This window comes from Ictidomys tridecemlineatus, chromosome 5 (assembly GCF_052094955.1).
Source record: "Ictidomys tridecemlineatus isolate mIctTri1 chromosome 5, mIctTri1.hap1, whole genome shotgun sequence".
In the NCBI taxonomy this organism is placed as follows: Eukaryota; Metazoa; Chordata; class Mammalia; order Rodentia; family Sciuridae; genus Ictidomys; species Ictidomys tridecemlineatus.
Genome location: NC_135481.1, coordinates 39012581 through 39032414, shown reverse-complemented (window position 1 = coordinate 39032414; position 19834 = coordinate 39012581). Strand labels below are relative to the sequence as shown.

At 34.7% G+C, this 19834-nt stretch overlaps 2 protein-coding genes across 4 annotated transcripts in view; one reads left to right on the top strand and one right to left on the bottom strand.

Annotated features, from left to right (window-relative positions):
- The window catches only part of Ino80 (INO80 complex ATPase subunit), a 131808-nt gene that overhangs the window by 51943 nt on the left and 60031 nt on the right, over window positions 1–19834 (bottom strand). For all 3 annotated transcript variants that reach the window (XM_078049791.1, XM_078049790.1, XM_078049792.1), the window contains exons 17-24: window positions 19031–19115; window positions 18006–18123; window positions 16552–16637; window positions 13380–13547; window positions 13051–13184; window positions 11731–11798; window positions 10419–10512; window positions 9344–9515 (exon numbers count right to left, since the gene is read on the bottom strand). In XM_078049791.1, coding sequence (XP_077905917.1) covers window positions 9344–9515; window positions 10419–10512; window positions 11731–11798; window positions 13051–13184; window positions 13380–13547; window positions 16552–16637; window positions 18006–18123; window positions 19031–19115 — 925 coding nt within the window. The remainder of the gene's footprint in view (window positions 1–9343; window positions 9516–10418; window positions 10513–11730; window positions 11799–13050; window positions 13185–13379; window positions 13548–16551; window positions 16638–18005; window positions 18124–19030; window positions 19116–19834) is intronic.
- On the top strand, window positions 6030–7128 carry LOC101964604 (mitotic-spindle organizing protein 1). The gene has a single exon (XM_078049793.1). It carries the CDS (start codon window positions 6056–6058, stop codon window positions 6299–6301), a length of 246 nt encoding a protein of 81 aa, XP_077905919.1. The 5' UTR covers window positions 6030–6055; the 3' UTR covers window positions 6302–7128.

Here is a 19834-nt window from a genome sequence, read left to right as displayed (position 1 = left end):
ATAAACAATTAGATACTAATTAGAACCAAGTATGTACTATAGATGATGTCCATATTGATTTCAAAATGTGCTTCTGTTGGTTTACCTTAAGTGGTATAACTAATTCTATACCTGGAAGATAATTCTGTTGATTATAAATAGACACAGCAAAATTTTAAAAGACCCAGTGCCTCCTAAAACTTCAAATACAGCATTCATTTCTGAGAGTTTATAAAATGTGTCAATAATAAAAAATAAAAACTTGATTCAACTGTGTTAAAACATTTACAATAGCTGCCTAACATAGTTACATCGCTGAAGAAAAATTTTATTGTATAATTTGAAAAGCTCAATGCAACATTTTCTAAATTCAAGAATCAAAGAAATACTATTTTTTATGAGATGCTCCATGAAAGAGAAAATTTAAAAAAAATCACTATGCAAATATATTCTGAAAACCTTCTATGGTTATTTTCCTTCTTGAATAATCAAAATACACATTCATATATTAAAGGCTCTGAGGAATTCCCTTTCAATAGAAAGCAGTTTATATTTTTTAACTTCTGGGTAGCATAACATTTAAAAAACTTTATCTGACTACAGAGCAAGGGAAAGACTTTTAATGTAACATATTTTCATACCTGACAAAATCGTTTAACTAAAGAGCACATTTTGAAAAATGCTAGTTTAATTAATTATGTTGTTTTTACTGTAATCAAGGTAATAACTATATCTTAATTGAAACTATTTGATGCTGGAATCAAAGTTCATGTCTTATAATCTACATATAAGTTTGTAACCTTAGGTCCATGACCTATGTGTATTTAATAAACTCTTAAAAAATTGTATGTTAAAAAAGAAAGTGTATACAGGGAAAATTTAGTTCATTTGTTATACTGTGGATTCAAACTCACATCTTGAATTAAAGACAATGATGACCAACATTATTTACCAAAAATTTTAAGGCAATTAAGCATCATGAGTACCAATATAGTGCAGTATAGTTCTAGCAAACGTAGATGTTTTCTTTATTTTAAAGAAACATAAATATAAGTGGTCAGGAAAAGCAAACAATATCCATTTAGAACACCTATCTCATAATCACTTAAAAATATAAATTCCTGACTTAAATTATTATATTAAAGAGATTTCATAGCTGCAATTCATACAAAAGATTTTAAGCATGGAATGTTCACACAAAAGAGTAGCCCACAGTGAGATCATTGTTCTATGTTGTAAACACAGAAGTTCTTTCATTAGAACAATGTTAGATATTTTATCTTTGGGTATTCACTCTTGATTATTTCATTTATTTGTTTTAGTGGTTTTTAAGTTAAGATGGGTGGTAATCCTAAAAAACGATAGGGATGAAGACAGAACACAAACTAATCAAATTTATACACAGTTTTAAGGTCAAAAAATAAACTAAGAATAGCAACCATGATGTTGCAAGAGAATGACAGTTATAACTGTAGTAACATCTTTGTGATGTTTTTTTTAGTACATATCCTGTTCTTCCATTCATATGGGCCTATTTTACCCAGGGCTTAAAGCTCCTGAAATAAAAGAGTTTCTCAGGATCATGATTTGAGTAAAGCCATCTCAAGTTGTCTAGTAGGACATATGCATCAACATTTGCTTTAATGAACTAATCACATGTTCTGAATAATGGTTATGAAAAAACTCAAAAGACTTTTGCTATTTTTCAGCAGAGTAGAACTGTCTTTGGTGGTTTCTAATCACAAGCATGGAAGTTTTTACAAAATTTGTTTTGCGGAATTACATGAGTAAAAAGTTACATGGGTAACTTTGACATGTTTGGCTTTGTCCATAGATGCTGAAGTCCTGGTCAATACCCAGGAAAGAATTTTGACCTTCTGGCAGTTTTCCGATACCATCTGTGTTCTCATCTTGACTGGAATGTGCACTGAAGGTCATCTATTTCGCTACATGCTTATGTCCTTTACCATCTGAATGCCTAGTATGAGGATAATTATAAAGATTGTTAAGTCTAGCTGTTACCTCCTTCTTTGAATACTGAATACAAGGAACATTATTCAAAAAACACTACTGTTACTGCAGAGACAAAGGTTTTAAAAAAAAAAGGCCTCCAAGTTTGTTTTGTTCCCCAAAGCATATTCCTGACCTTGACCCTCCGGGGGTTGGAGAAATGACACAGGTCTACCAACTTCTGTTCATCTCAGCTAGCTAGAAAAGTAGTTCAGGGCTACAAGCTGGGAAGCCCACTGCCTCAGACCATCCCTCCGCAAATGGCTGAGGCAGCAAAAGGAGATGGCCTGAAGACATCTGAATTCTTTACTAACTTCTAGAGAAAGTAAACAATGTCAGGGATTTCTGTAAGTTATTCTCATTTTACGAATCATCAAATGGCAAAATTCAGCAGAAATCTGTTTCTAAGTACATGGCAAAGATATAAAAGTAGGGGCTAGCGCTGTAGCTCAGTGACAGAGCACTTGCCTATCATGTGAGGTACTGGATTTGATTCTTAGCACTGCATATAAACAAACAAACAAAGATCTACCAACAACTGAAAATAAATAAATAAAAGTAGAATGAACATTTCCTCCAATCTCTTCCCTTCAACAAAATAGTTATTACTAAGAAAGAGACATAATATTTATCATGGGGGGGGGGCTCTTAACAAAATGTTATTGGAGGTACCTTTCTGGGAAAAGACTGTCTAGTAATAATTATATTACCAGGGTCGTCATTCCCAAATTAGAACACATTTACTTATATTTTACATGGGACAGGAAAAAAATGGAATTCTTACTGAAGTCACTAAGCCAAGGTGATATATTCCTTTTTTTTTAAAAAAAAATTTTATTTATTTATTTAGTTAGTTTTAGGTGGACACAATATATCTTTGTTTTTATGTGGTGCTGAGAATCGAACCCAGTGCCTCACGCATGCTACCACTTGAGTCATATCCCCAGCCCTTCATATATTCCTAATTCTAGATTTAAAACAAAACAAAACAGCAGGACATGAGGGAACATGTCTATAATTCCCAGGTACTCAAGGAGGCTGAGGCAGGAGGATTGCAAGTTCAAAGCCAGGCTTAGCAACTTAGTAAGACTCTGTTTCAAAATAAAAATTATAAAAGTCTGGGGGGTGAGTAGCTCTATGGTAGGGAACCCTGTTGCATTCAATCCCCCTAGTACTGGGGAAAAAAAAAAAAAAACCACACCCAAATCAGTAGTTCAAAATGTTCATTCAACAGACAGCCTTTACTTTAGAGAAATCCTGACTATTCCTAGAATATTATACTTATTATATACTTTTCTAGATTTGCTTCTCTAACATTAGCTCCATCAATTCCTCCTTAATCCAGTGGTCTTTTATAGCACATTAATTCCCTTCCATTTAATGACATGAACCACTGGACAAAGAAAAAATTAATGTTTGAGATAAAAAGCACCTCAAATACCATTATATAATATGGTTGGAGGGTAGAACTAGAAAATAAAGTTCTTACTTCTTTTGGCCACACACACACACACACACACACACACACATCCTAGAAAGTTAACAGAATTTCACACTATGGGGAAAGTAACTTGATTTTAATGTGGTCACAGTTTTTGCTATTCTGTTGTCCCTTTTTCATGCTCTTGAATGTCTCATTACCCTGTAAGCACTGGCAGCTGTGTGCATCTAGCTGCCAGAACCACAATATGCACATAGTAGTGAAGTTAGGCTTCTCTAAAGAGTCTCTTGGCACCATGTAAAAGCCTCAAGTGAAAACAAGCAGGTCAGGATGGCAGGCCCCCACAGCTGCCCACTCCTTGCCACAGTGTAACATAGAAAACACACAGATGTTTTTCCTTTAGGTGTAGTTTTATTCATTTACCAAGGGGCCGTGCATTGTTCTCCATTTCAAAAATTAAAGAAAAGGTCTCATGTTAAATGAAAGGTTGCAGTGTTTATAAATCAACCGCCAGACTACATGGATTCTACTTTCACAGATATTTTATGTATCCAAACAAAAAGGGGGAAAATAAAATACAGAAAAACACAATGGTTTCCCAGAGCTTTCCATAAAGGGCGTTGGCATCTCTCATTATCTCAGGAAATGATGATAGATATAAATACCACAGCTGAAAAATTTAACACTTAGCGGAGGAGTTTTTGAAAATTTCCTGTTTGAGGGCTTCTTCATCAATAGCCAGTTAAAGCTCTTTTAAGGATTTAACAGAGAACAGTGTTTAAAATCTAAGCATAGGCCACTCTTTTCAAACAACTCCCCTCTCCTTTCAGTAAAGGATTGAATCCAGAAGTGCTCTACCATTGAACGACATCCCCTTCTTTTTATTTTTATTTTGAGATTGGGTCTTGTTTAGTTGCTGAGGATGGCCTTAACTTTGCAAACTTCCTGCCTCAGCCTCCAGAGTTGCTGGAATTACAAGTGTAATTCTGACTACACCTGACTCAAAAACAATTCTTTATGCTGAAACTTTTATATATTTTAAATTAGAAAATCTGAAACATCCCTAATTTCTATAAATTATTTAGATCACTATAATTGTAGAATATATAAAGTTTTCAACACCCATATGCTAAAGTAGACCATTACCATGACAACTGTTCACTGAGACAGAAGTTAGAATGATACTGGTACTTCATGTCTGCCATACATCATTTTTAGTATGATACAGTTTTAATATGGTATGTTCTGCCTCAACAAAGAAAAAATGGTGTTTTTCCAGATTTTGTTTTTGCTCTTTTAAGCAAAAGATTGAAAAAAATTCCTTATATATGACATGTAATACTCTTTATACTCTCAGTACTCTTCCCCCTCTGCAAAACAATAGAGGAAGAGATCTGACCAGAGTACCACACTTGGGAAGAAGGTATGTGTGAGAATAAATTTATGAAAGTTTTGAACTACATACTATTCCGTACTGAAATTCAACAATAACGCAATACGGAACACAATGGAAAGTAAATAGAATACCGGAAATTATGCTGGGTTTTGCTCAACAAATATGAGAGAAGGCAATGTCAGAAAAGTATTCATATTAAGTAAGAGATTTTTAAAAACCCTAAACATTGTCCTAAACACCTCTAAGAGTTAACTGCTTCTTGCCTCAGCCTCCCAAGCCACTGGGATTACAGTTGTGTGCCACTGCACCCAGCCTGATCTTTCTTTAGTCTACTATTTACCTTCTTATTGTTTATGTATCATCCTGAAATCAATAATATGAGAATACTTTCTTGAATTATGTAGCACCAAATTCAAATTTAACTTGATTATAGGGTGAGAACAAAGGTTTTAGTGGCACATTGCAAGGGAGAAGCAGGGAAAGAAATTCACATACATGTCCACAGGGAGAAAGAGATAAGAGGGAAGATTAGATTAGACTGCTCAATATGGCTCCAGTAGTATGTGGCCTAACAGAGGTTTCCAAGAACCAGATGACAACATGTAGCTAAGTCAACATATATTATTTGTCTCTCCCCAGAGGAATAAGAACAAATACTTCACCTTGATCTGATGACATGAAGCTGTACTTAGGAGGCAGGCTGCTGGAACAATACCTACTACTCTTTCATGAAAGAAATGAAGACACAGAAGAACAGAATGAAGGATTTTCTGCCTTCAGTCTGAGGACAAATATGGGAACATTAATTTAAAGCTAGCTTGGTAACTTCAAAGGCATTTTATTATAAATTATTATCAGAATATTATAACAGAAAGAATTTTGATACCCTTTCCAAAATGTTTGCATGTTCCCTTGTCTCTTCTCTCATCTCCATGTACCTGAGAATAACTCAGAATTTAATCTTCAAGATAGATCTGGGGGACTAGGTTTGATGGCGAATGCCTATAATCCCAGTGCTTCAGGAGGCTGAGAGAGGAGGACACAAGTTTGATGCCAGCCTCAGCAACTTACTGAGGCCCTAGGCAACTCAGTGACACCCTGCCTCGAAACAAAAGATTGATTCTGGAGGGCTGGGGATATAGGGTCAGTAGCAGAGCATGCAATCTGGGTTCAACGTGAAAATTCTTCCATTAAAACCTTGAAACAGCCCGCCTCCCTCGGCCTCCGCCATGGCGAGTGGCAGCGGCGTCGGGTCGTCGGCGACCGCGGCGGCGAATCTGAATGCGGTGAGGGAGACCATGGATGTTCTGCTTGAGATTTCAAGAATTTTGAATACTGGCTTAGATATGGAAACACTGTCTATTTGTGTACGGCTTTGTGAACAAGGAATTAATCCAGAAGCTTTATCATCTGTTATTAAGGAACTCCGCAAGGCTACTGAAGCACTAAAGGCTGCTGAAAATATGACAAGCTGACTTTCTGGAGAGATCCTGATGAGATATGTCAAATTCCTCAAGAGGATTTGAAGATTGCATTTTAGTCAAGAATGTAGAGTGAAATTACTGCATGCAGCAGTGTAGAAAAATTTTCCTTTTAAAAAGAATTATAAACCCATAGCTTTATAAATCAGTGGAAAGTGGCTTACAGAGAGAACTATCAAATGTGTTTGCATCGCATCTTTTTTTTTTTTAATGGCCCTAATGTTTTGGCATTGCTATGTTTATATTTATGTATTCCTTATTTATAGCTCTGATAGCTTTAATTTTCTAAGCAGTCTGTCTATCAGATGTGCACATCTTCTGTGCCTGGTGGAAGTATAGTGGAACCCATCAGTATTGATGTGTCGTAGTTATGACTTGTTGACATTTCCATTATAAACTTTAATTTTGAATTGTTTATGCATAATAACTGTTGATTTATGTTGTATCAGGCTGAAAGTTGACAAGATTTTAGCCACCATGTAAGAATTTGTATTTAAATTCCCCATGTATACCAGAATCTTGTTTTTTAAAATGAGAACATAGAAAACATTTCTTGTAATCTTCTCTTTAACAAAGAATATTTAGTTTTTTAAACAGTTTTTGGGCAGTTAATAGTGTGAACTAGATCATTTTGTATTGACTGAAAAATAAAACTTCTAGAAACTTAGATTTTAAAAGTAATAACAGTGCTTAGCTTAGTATTGTTTGTAGTTTGAGTCATTTACATCAAATAAGAATATTAGTTGAATGTTTTTCTAAGTTTTATATCCTGTAAAGGCCTAAAAATAATGTATAAAGTGAAACATAGCCAACATGCAAAATTCCTTTTTACTTTTATTACATAAAAGTAATTGGAATTCTTATCTAATAAATATGATGTAGATATATAAAAAAAAACAACAAAAAAAAAACCTTGAAACATAGTTTATATTCACTCTGCATAACAAAACAAGGCTATTCCTTTTCCTAGTATCAAAATAGAAAGGAAGAGAAATTGCATCTCACCTGTATTATGTGTACAAATAATCAAAGATATATAATCAGAATTATGGTAGCAAATTAAAGGAAAAATGCAAGATCCAAAACAAAACATAGCTTGCAATGAAAAATACTGTTCATAAGGTCAGCTATCTGAAACTTCCTTACACTATGAGGTAAAACAGATAAAACAAATGTTTCTTAAGAAATATTTCTTACAAGGCACAATGGCATATGTCTGTGATCCTAGCAACTCAAATGACTGAGTCAGGAGGATCACAAGTTCAAGACCAGCCTCAGCAATTTAAAAAGAAATATTTCTTGCCAGGTGCAATGGTGTACACCTGTAATCCCAGGACCTCAGTAAACAGGTATTCTGAACATAGAACAGAGGAGAATACAAATAAATGATGCTTATCTACAAACATTAAATAAGATACACATGTCTATATTAGTAGGGCAAAACAATCTCTTAGCAGAATGATTCAGTACCAAAAACAGAACTGGTAAAAATTTATTAACTTAATAACATGTATTACCAAATTTAGTGGCTGAGCGAAGAAATTCATCTACAGGAGATTACAGTTTTTTTATTAGACATATTGGTGATTTTAGTTGATACACAAAAAATATTTCAACTTTCAGAAATCACACTGCCAGCACTGACTACTACATTATTTCAAAAAGGCCCAATTCTATTGTCCTTTTGTATTAGTAACCCTAACTTCAAAGTCCAGAAAAGTAAACTGAGAAATGCTTGAGAAACCGACAGGGAAAACAGAAGGAAAATATGGGGTTTGCAAAGTACAGGAGGCAAATATTTGACACTGGGTATAGCAAAATCTAGAACAAAACAGTTTGTAATGAAAACAATTGTTCATAAGGATTAGTTATTGGCCATAGCTATATCAAATATTTGCATCTTGTATACTGAAAAATCCATATTTTTCTTTCTATTCCTACCTTCCATAGTAGTTAACTTTAAAACAACTATAAGACTTTCTAGAGGACCCAAGAAAAATAATCTAGCTTCTAAACTTTAAATCTAGTCAAGGCGGTTGTGTGTGATGGCACATACCTATAATCCCAGATACTGTCTCAAAAATAAAAAATTAAAAGTGTTGGCAATATAGCTTAGTGGCCCTAGGTTCAATAACCAGTACTAGAAGAATAAACACATAAACAAATCTAGCTGAAGGACTAAAACATACAATTACTTTCCTTCTCATAACTCTCCAGGTAGGACCCATTTCATTCAGAATAAAATCCAAATCCTTAGCAGAACTTATGAGGGCCCCCATAACCTGGACCTATGTCTATAACTTCATTTCTTGCTACTTAGCCTTTCACCTACACTGCAACACTGCAGGAAAAAGAATGCAACATTAATTTTTTTCATGGACATGCAATGTAAAATCAAAATGAGATAAGACTTAAATTCATAAAAGTGGCTAACATGAAAAGAATTTGCAGTATCAGATGTAGGCAAGGATGAAGAATAGCAATTTTTACCCACTGTTGCATGTATAAATTTAGAAAATCAAATGTTTAGCATTACTACCAAGTAACTGATGATGAAGCATTTCCATTCTTGGATATAAGTCTCAAAGAAATTATAACACATGTTTATCAAACAACATTTGCAAGAATATGAAGAGCTATTTATTCTTAAGAGCCCCAAACTCTAAAGAATTTAAATGTCCACCATTCATATGTAGAACACATTAATAAACTGTGATTCATGCAGACAATAAAACAATTTGTGGTAATAAAAACAAAATCCTTACATACAACACAGAGGAACCTATGATAATAACATTGAGTAAAAGGACCCAGACATCAGAGTATATACCATATAATTCTATTTTACAGAAAGTTCAAACACAGGCAAAAAATAATCCATAATACATTAAGTTATAATTCAATATACTATACACACTCCCTTGGGAACGTTTTGGTTCTATCAGGACATTTCTTATCATTTTTACTGACTCAAAGACCAAGGGAAAAGGAGGCTAATGCACTGTTAAGATAATGTATGCTCAAATAATTGCTTACCTTTAACAAAGGGCAGCTACAAAGGTTGGGAAAGGAGAGTGGAAAATCAACTCCAAGAAGAAAATCTTTGTTTCTCATATAACTCTGCCGGCTTCCCCCTTCTGACTCTCCCCATGAGCGCAGCTGATGGAGCCTGTAGGAGGCTTTCAGAGACAGGAAAAGAGCTAACCATCTGAAACAAACCACAGCAGATATGCTTATTCAATGCTCCAAGGAAGTCTCAGGGTCATTCACAGCAGTGAGGAACTCTCCAAGGGATATCTCTCATTACACATTTCTCTGGTAAATTATGAGCATTTTAGAAATAGTTCTTTCTTACTTTCAGATAAAGCAAGTATTTTATACAACTGTTCTACAATTTTTTTGGCATGACTTAGTTTGCTACTATGAAATTAAAACCTTCTGGAAAGCTCTTCTCAAAATTCAGGAATATTCATATCTAACATGAAAACTCATATCATGAAAATATCTTCATAATAGGGAGAGAACAATTTCTATTGAGGTCCCTGTTACATGAATACAAAGTAAAAATCAATGAAAACCATTATGCCTAAGAACACAGAACTAAATTTCCCATAACACCTGAGGCTGGTTATGCTACAATTACCACTAGCTACATGAATGACCAGCCACCATTTGCCCTGTACAAGCAAGTAAAACAGAATAAACTAATCCAATATTACAGTTTGAAGATCTTCTGGTAGCATACAGAAGTCTATATACTCTTTATTTAAGGAATATTATGAAATTAAACAATCAAAAGAAAATTACAGCTCCCTTATAAAAAAAAAGAAAAAAAATCTTTTTTTAAAAATTTTTTTTAATATTTTTTTTTTTTAGTTACTGGCGGACACAACATCTTTGTTTGTATGTGGTGCTGAGGATCGAACCCGGGCCACACGCATGCCAGGTGAGCGCTACCGCTTGAGCCACATCCCCAGCCCGAAAAAAAAATCTGAACTGAAAAAAAAATGAGAGGCAAAGATAATATTACATATTTAATTTTACAGTATTTCAACTTTATCCCTGCTTATTCCCAGTCTCTCTCTTATCAAATAATAATAAAACTTCTCACCTGGCCAAAAGTCCCTGAAGCATGAGGTTTGCCATTTCTGCTGGAGATACATCAATAAAACGAAGGAAAGAGAAACAGCTTTCTTCATTAATACCTGTAATATCAGAAAACAATGTCAAGGGCTGGTGATATTGCTCAGTAGGTAGAGTGCTTGCCTTGGATGCATAAGGCCCTAGGTTTAATCCTCAGCACCCAAAAAAATAAACAAAACAAAACAAAAAAAAACAATCCAATAGCAAACCTAGAGATAATACTCTACCATAGCCTGCTAACCTGCTGAATTTTGACTTAAGCCCTGAAAAATAGTCTAAAGATTCTGATCTAGCCAGGCGCAATGGCACATGCCTATAATCCCAGAGGCTCAGGAGGCTGAGGCAGGAGCATCATGATTTCAAAACCAGCCTGAGCAACAATGAGGCACTAAGCAACTCAATGAGACCCTGTATCTAAATAAAATACAAAAGTGTAGGGCTGGGGATGTGGCTCAGTGGTTGAGTACCCGAGTTCAATCCCTGGTACTCCCCCTTCCCCCCCAAAAAAAGATTCTGACCTAGCTACAGTGTCACATGTTTGTACTAAAATCACAGGTAGAAAAAGCAGGCCCATGAAATAGGGCTTATATAAACCAGAATGGTGATGGCTCATCAGTCACCTTTGGGATTTTTAGATCCTTGGTTAACTACCTTCTTCTCTCTTTTATCATGCCAAGAAATAGAAAATAACAGAACAGAGGTCAAAGGTTCTGGCTTTAATATTTTGGACAATGCATGAAGTTGAGCAGCTTCTTTTCCTCAAGCTGACTGAGGAGGAAGGAAGTCTCATTAACAAAGAGTTCAGTTTTCACTTTGCCCAAGGGTAAGAAATTCTTAAGAGATGGGACTGGGGTTGTGGCTCAGTAGTAACGCACTTGGAGATGGGACTGGGGTTGTGGCTCAGTAGTGACACTTGCCTAGTATGTGTGAGGCACTGGGTTTGATTCTCAGCACCACATACAAATAAATAAAATAAAGGTCCATCAACAATTAAAAAATGAAAAAAAAAGAAAAGAAATTTTTAAGAGGCAGGTATAAAATAAAGACAGAAAGTCAGAGTAACCACTTTATAGTGCTTCCTATTACACCCACAAAACTTAGTGCCTGGAAATGAAGATAATTAATTTGCTTAGTTAAATCTTATTAAGATATTATAAATAAAAAGCTAGTATATAGGCAAAACCACTAATAGGTACAAATCAGTCACTAAGCAAAACAAAGAGCATAGGGGAAAGTCCCTCCCTGACACTCCTTCCTTCCAAAGACCAAAAAAAACCTACCTTTTCTGTGGAAGAGAGACTGTTGTATATAGTCTGGTGCAAATGGAGAAAGAAGAACCCTTAACCACCTAAAAAGTAAGTAAATAAAATAAATCCAAGCCCAAATATACATACTGAGAAATTAAATAAATGGGAGGTTCCAAACTAAGAAAAATCCTTTAGGTTTCAAAGTGTTTCTAGTTTTAAGAAATTTCTTGTAACATTACCAGGCAAATCATGGCATAAATGTCAAAGTACAAAGTACTTAATAATGAAAAGGATAACACAAGTTCAAACAGTCTATTTCAGAGAATAATTCTAGCATTATAAATGATCAAATACTCTATTAAATAAAAAGCACTACAGTTCTGGCCTGTTTTTCGCTGCTCATTTAGTTAAGCATTAACCTGGAGCTATCACAAAGAACTCAAAGTCAAACCCATGGAATACATCTTAATTTCAGTTTCATTAGGCCATGCTTATGATTATTTTTATAATCATGGTTTATAATGTTTCTCTACAAAGGGAAATTTATAAGTTCATGTTTCTCAAATGTTGGTATACAAAAGAATCCTTTGGGAGCACAGGAAAAAGTCCAGTAGCTGGGCATAGGGGCACATGCCTGTAATCTCAGTAACTTGGGAGGCTTTGACAGAAGGATCACAACTTATTGGGGTCCTAAGCACTTTAGCAAGACCAGCCTCAGCAACTTATTGAGGTCCTAAGCACTTTAGCAAGACCCTGACTCAAAATTTTAAACGGGTGGTAGGAATGTGGCTCAGTGGTTAAGCACTCCTGGGTTCAATCCCTGGTACAAAAACAAAAACAAACAAACCCACAAGCATTCAGAAGCCAGGACAATTCTAACTCAGAAGTGTAAACCAAATCAACACTTATTTTTTGAATTAAGTGGTCTCTAGCATATCAGCTTAATGACCTCTTCTACTTTTACCAAATGTATCATTGCTAACTCTATGAAGAAGGTAAATTTGATCAATCTAAAATCCAAGCTGTTTCCTAATAAATATGTTCCAAATGTGTTGCCACCACAAGCCAATTTCTATATACTGGGGCATGTCAAAACATTTGCCATTCACTCCTGTGCAAGGAAATACTTGCACACAGGTGCACATTCCTGATTCAGAAAGGAAACTGGAAGTGGCTACAGTTCATCTAGTTCAAGCCTTAATAGTGTTCAAATTCCTACTGTTAAGTTTTCTCAACCTTAAATTTGATCTCATTGTTAGAATTTGCAAAATTTCCATTAAATTTATCCTCAAAGCTAAAAAACTCCAAATTACAAAAGATACTCAGACTGAACAGATACTAGTATTTTTTCACCTGTCTCGTGAATGGTTGAAGACCCTGATCTGTCCATGACGGTAGATAAACTTTGAAATCTCATATGGCTTTAGGGAAATGTGAAATGGAGACCACGTTTCTTGCCGTTCAAATAACTCTGGGTGATTACACACCTGTGAGAAAGGAAAACGATAAGAAAACATTATACTGTGTAGACACCTGTCTATGAAATGATGAGGATACCAACCTTGAATGTTTACTTTCCTATTTTTTCTCTATCAATCTCTATTTGGTTTAGCATTACTCTTAGAGCCTTTTTTTTGAAATATGTTTATAAAGACATCAAGACAGGTGACCTAAGCTCTTACCTTCCTAAATTGCATGACTAGATTCATGAGGCTGCTGGTGGTGTTCTGCGCTTGCTGGGTAGAGCCCATAGAAGACTGCAATAAATCCTCAATGGAAATTTTGTTCTTTAGTGCCTGATATAATAGCTTTTGTCGGCTGGTCAGTTGGCAGTACATTAGAATCTCGATCTAAAAAAATCAATAAATTATTTGGAAAAAAATGTTTGTAAGAAAATTTAATATCAACCTAAATTTGAAAACACATGCAAACCAGATTATGAACTCATAATCTCCATAAACCTATGATGTGAATTTTCATTCAGAAACAATGTTCTTTCCTTGACCTTTCTGTTGTTATTTACACACGAGTGTACATGCGCGCACGCTAGCGCTCTCTCTCTCTCTCTTTCTCTCTCTCTTGTCTCTTGGACTTCTGATAACATTAACTATCACTCTTCACAGTAACTTGGGAAAATATATTTCCAAACAACCCCGGCCCAATATTTTCAAGTACCAACTATGAAGGTACCAGTCAGTCTGCAACAACTGCATATGTGGACATATCAGGGTGGGGAAAATTACCTTTTCCACAATTTACTAAATGGGTTAATAGCATCACCATTAATTCAGTTGTCCAAAGACAAACTTGGATCAGCTTTTCTTATCTCTCTCTAACCCACTGCCCCCTATACCTCTCCGTGTTTTATTATTTCCTAGATCTTGAACTTTACCTGGGAATTTGTCACTATCCACCCTTTCTGACCACTCCCATAGCTCCTCATCACATTATTTTATTTTGGGGTCTTCCTGCCTCTAGTCTCTTCTGGTTCTAACATTCCTCACAAAAACCTTCCAAAGTAATTCAACTCCTATAAAACCCACAATGAGTGTTACTGCCTATGGTAAAATACTAAAAACTTTTCCTCTAGGCCGAAAAGGACTCCCATACTGTAATCCACCCTATCCTCCCAGACTACCTCCTCTTAAAACAATTTAGCCATGCTGATCTGAATACTGTTTGAAAAAATACACTACATGTTTGAACACTGTTCTACCTTTGTTGCCTAATCTTTCACACATACCATATTTTTCTAGAATATTACAGCTTATCATTGGAGACCCAGCTCAAAAGTTATCTCTGTCTTGATACCTTCTCTAACCTTCCCTAACTGAACTTTAGAGATCAGAAACAATAAATTACAGGGGCTGGGACTGTAGCTCAGCGGCAGAGTGCTTGCCTAGCATGTGTGAAGCACTGGGTTCAATCCATAGCACCACATAAAATGAAGCAAATAATATAAAGACATACTGTTCATCTACAACTACAAAAAATGCATTAAAAAAGAAACATTAAATTATGTCTAAAACAATGAGATTTATCAAATTATGTTACACACATATATGAAAATGGCCATTCAAATAACTCTGGGTAATTGCACACCTAAGAGAAAGGGAAATGGTAAGAAAACACTGTACTATGTAGACACCTGTCTATGAAATGATGAGGATACCAACCTTGAATATTTACTTTCCTATTTTCATCTCTAACAATCCCTATTTTGTTTAGCATCAATATGAACATGGCATAAAGATTCCCACTTTGCATCCATTAAAAGAAGAAGTGTGTGTTAAAGAAAAGAAATTGGGCTGGGGCTGTAGCTCAGCGGCAGAGAGCTTGCCTAGCATGAGTGAGGCACTAGGTTCCATCCTCAGCACTATACACAAAAAAATAAAATAAAGGCATTCTGTCCATCTACAACTACAAAAAGAGAAAAAAGAAAAGAATGTACACTATCTATAGTAATTAAGAACCCTACCACAGCTGGGCGTGGTGGTGCACACCTGTAATCCCAGTGATTCGGGAGGCTGAGGCAGGAGAATTGCAAGTTCAACACTAGCTTCCCTGGTCCAAAAAACAACCAACCAACAATAACAAAAACAAACAAAAAGACCCACACTTCCCTTTACCACTGAACAGCAGAAATTATGATGCTGTTATTGATTGAAAAACCCTTTTTGATTTAAATATTTCAAGGATCCATATTTCATAAAATATTATGGCTGTTATTAAAACCAGAAATTTCACAAAAAGTAACTAAGATGTTAGAAAAAGGAACAAAACAAAGAGATATGGTTCTACTCCTCTCCTTGAAGCCATATACCCACACAACAATCTTCCAAGGAGTCACTGATTTCAGTATGACCAAATCTTCTGTCAGTGAATAGAGGATAGTACCAATAATCAGGGAAGAATGCTTTTAGGCAGAGAGAATTATAACAGGTGCAATACAGAGAAAATGGGGAAAACCCTAAAGGACTGGAAACCATGAGAAAAAGAAGAAAGACTACAGGAAGGATTCAAGGAGTTAACAGAAAATTACAGAAGTTTCAAAAGAATTAAAAAAAAAAAAAAGCAACTTTTTAACAAACTAAAATCACTGGTTTTGTATTAGTAAAAAAAAGTTAAAAACTCCAAAGCAAACTAAATTTCTACAATTAATTCTTAATTTGCAGAAGTACAAAAGACAAAGAAACATGTTAGATAATACCACAATAGATACAATCAACAAAATCTAGTTTATGGAAAAACCAACAGCACAACTCAGTTTCTTCAACAAAGAACGGCAAAGAAAAAAGAAGACAGTGATCAAAAACTACATACCATCTATGCTATCTGTGGACCTTGCTTAAATTTGAGATAGACACAAACAGATCTAAAGACAACAAACGATATTTGGGCACTGACTGGATATGCAATATTGTCATAGAACTACTGCCTTTTTTGGAAAAGTGGTAATTGTATAGGGATTGTCTTTTGTTTTTTAGAGCAAATCTTTCAGAGATACTATAAAAATATTTGTGAATGAAATAAAATATCTAGGGTTTGCATGAGAATAATCCAGAGGGGTATGGATAATCACAAATGATCATTGTTGGTGATATACACAGGTTAAAGGGAATTCATTATACTATTCTACTTTTCTAATGCTTCAAATTCTCCACTAATATAAGTATAAAACAAAAACGAAGGAATAAACTGTTACCTTTCTTGATTATTTGACTTATTTTAAGTCCTCTTTAACTTTAAACCACTCAACCTTAAAGGCCTTCTCTCAAACTAATTACCCTTCCAATAAATACATCAAGGACCCCCCAATAATAATGTTGAGCCTTCTGAAGCTTCTTTCCTTACCTTATCAGACAATTCATTCTCTACATCTTTCTTGATTCTCCGCAGCATAAATGGCTTCAAGATCATGTGTAAGCGAGAGAGTTGATCTGATAAAACAATAATATATCAAATTGATTTAATACAACCAACCAAAATAAATACCATACTCATCTATCCTAAACTCTCCAAACTTATCTTCCAGTTCAATGATTTTCTGAAAGAAAATTAGAACTTTTTCTCAAATAGGAAAAAACAAGGAATTTAAATTTTCTAGAGGATCTTGGCACATACATTAGGATGTTTTCTTTTCATTTTTATGGTGTGTGATACTGGAGACTGAACCTGGGGCCTCGCATACACTAGGCAAGTACTCTATCATTGAGCTACATCCCCAGTCCATGGTTCTATTTTTATTAAAATTTACTTTTAGAGCATTTTTGGAACATTTTATTAAATAGTTTTCTAATATATGTCTAATAAAAGTTATTTGTTCCAAAAAAATGATTTTTCAAAGGATGATGACAAATTAACCTATAGTGTAAATCACTTAAAAACTTATTCATCCATTTATTTATTTATTTATTTTGGTGTTGAGGATTGAACCCAGGGGCACTTAACCACTACACCGCATCCCCAGCCCCTTTTACAGTTTTTATTTAGAGATAAGGTCTCACTAACTTGCTGAGGTTAGATTTGAATTTGTGACCCTCCTGCCTCAACCTCCTTAAAGGCTGGGATTATAGGTGTTCAACACCAGGTTAAAGAACTTTTTCTTACAGTTGGTATATGTCACCTTATGTTTATGTAGTAAACAACCCAGACTGTTCTTAATATCAGGCAGATATCATTCAATGAGGCCAAAAGTATTGATAAACAAAGTTAAAAATGTTTCTTCAACAAAGAACAGCAAAGAAAAAAATACATAGTGAATAACAAAAATGACTCTTCTAGTAATTTTGGTTTTGATCTTAAGAAAAAAGTCATGAGGCGCTGGGGTTGTGGCTAAGCAATAGTAACGCTTGCCTAGCGCGTACAAGGCCTTGGGTTTGATTCTCAGCACCATATAAAAATAAATAAATAAATAAAATGAAGGTATTGTGTTCAACTACAACTAAAAAATAAATTAAAAAAAAAAGAAAGAAAAAAATCATGAACATTACACAGGGAATATAATTCTGATGAGTTTTTCAAGATATATATGGTAAATGAGGATTCTATAAGCGAAAATATAGTATTTTATGTACTGTTTATTTTTCTTGATTAAAATCAAAAGACTAGATAGCTATTGCCTAAATTAGTTCATTTTGTCTCTAAAACACATCTAAAGCACATTATTATTTTATAGAAGAAAATACCCCCCCCAAATTATTCTATGTTTAATATAAGAAAAATTCTTTTCACAGAAGAAAATACATCACAATGCAGTTAATCACACTAATAGGTAGAATGAAAAGAAATTTCTTAGTAGTACTCACTCTCATCAATAGCGGATTTGTTTTCAGCATGGCTCTCAATGTCCTTGGAAAACCATTCGTTAAATTCTTCATGGGAATCAAATAATGTTGGCATAATGAAATGTAGCAGAGCCCAGAGCTAAAAATAAAGGATAAAATAAATGGCTGTAAAGTAACAAAGTATCAGTGTGTGATGATACATTAGGGTTTGAAGATAGATAGTCATGGGTATGTGTGTGTGTTAATATTTGTACCTGTGTAAGTTAAAGGAAAGTAAATGAGAACAAGTTTATGCTTCATTAATCAATCCTGATTCTATTAGGTGTTGTAGGAAAATATGATTTAAAACAAAAAGACAAAAAGTACAAGTACTGCTTTAGTATTACAGCAGGATAGTTTTAAAGACACACATATAAGTCTATATATTAAAAAATCCATTCCACAATTGAACACAATCTGAGGTACCATAACTTGCTACACAAAATTATAGCCTCTGGGGCCAAGACTGTTCTGTCATCTACTTTTGTATATAAAATTTTATGGTAACATATCCATAACTATATTGCTTTCACATTACCCAGGCAAAACCTTAGAGTAGTTGCAACAGTAAGTGTATGGACTAAAATATTTCAATACATTTACTATCCGGACCTTTATAGAAAGTCTTCTAAAGATTATTCTAGATGAGCATGAACTGTCTTCCTTAAAGAAAGAATTTAGTTCCTTTTGGTGTTAAGTTTTATCGTATTATCTTTCAATTCTGCATAAAAACATCTCTGAATTAGATGTGTAACATTTCTGTTATGGTCACTATTACATAAACATAAAGGAATAAAATAATAATATGTTAAAAGAAATAATAAAAACAGAAAATAAAAATGATGACTAAAGACTACTTAAGAAAAACTGCAGTCAATTTTTCATTCTATGTGGGGAATATAATTTGTACAAGCAATAGCACTCTAGGGAAATAAGGGAAAGGAATTCTATGCTATGCTGAAACTCTGTCTTATAAAGACATAAATATGGGACCTTGACTTGCTTACCTCTGCCATGGTGTTCTGAATGGGGGTCCCAGTTAACAAAAGCCGATTGCGACACTGGAACTGTAAGAGGATCTTCCAACGAACACTGTAAGTTATGAATTCCAAGTAAGCAATATTATCTTTCTTAGTTACAGTGCTGCAACCCCATATTTCTAAAAATGCTTTCCAAACAACACTTAGAATCATGTACTCCATCATGTAAACAACTGCAAAATAATATTCAATTTCAGCAGGATTAACTCCTCTACATTAAAAACATGGTTTTAGGGTGTCAAAAAAAAAAAATAGCCCATGAATAAGACAAGCAGGATTCTTTCTTGTGTTAGAAGCCTTCTACTACCCTTGATCTGTTTTTTATTTTAAAACAAAACTCGTTTACTTAAAAGGCACTTACCTATAATAGTGTTAAAACTATTAATCTGTGCTCTTCCACTGTGAATTAAGAGGGAGCAATGTAGGAAGGAGAAGAATGTGGGAAGAAGATGTAAAGTGAGTATCCACTGCTCCTGGCCACAGGCATGTCCTCTTTCAAAAGTACAATATGAAGTAACACCCTTCAAAGGATGAAAAGGTTCCACGAAAAACTACCATGTGCTGGGGCTAGGACTGTAGCTCAGTGGCAGAGCGCTTGCCTCGCATATGCGAAGCACTGGGTTCGATCCTCAGCACCACATATAAATAAGTAAAATAAAGGTCCAATGACAACTTAAAAAACCATGTGCTGGTTAGTATGGGCCTCTTAAAAGTCCCACGGACTCATCAAGAGTTAGAAACACATCTCACTCAAGGTTTAATAACACCAAA

What these genes read in the sequence shown, in the direction of transcription:
- LOC101964604 (XM_078049793.1), top strand. Translation starts at nt 6,056, where the DNA reads ATGGCGAGTGGCAGCGGCGTCGGGTCGTCGGCGACCGCGGCGGCGAAT.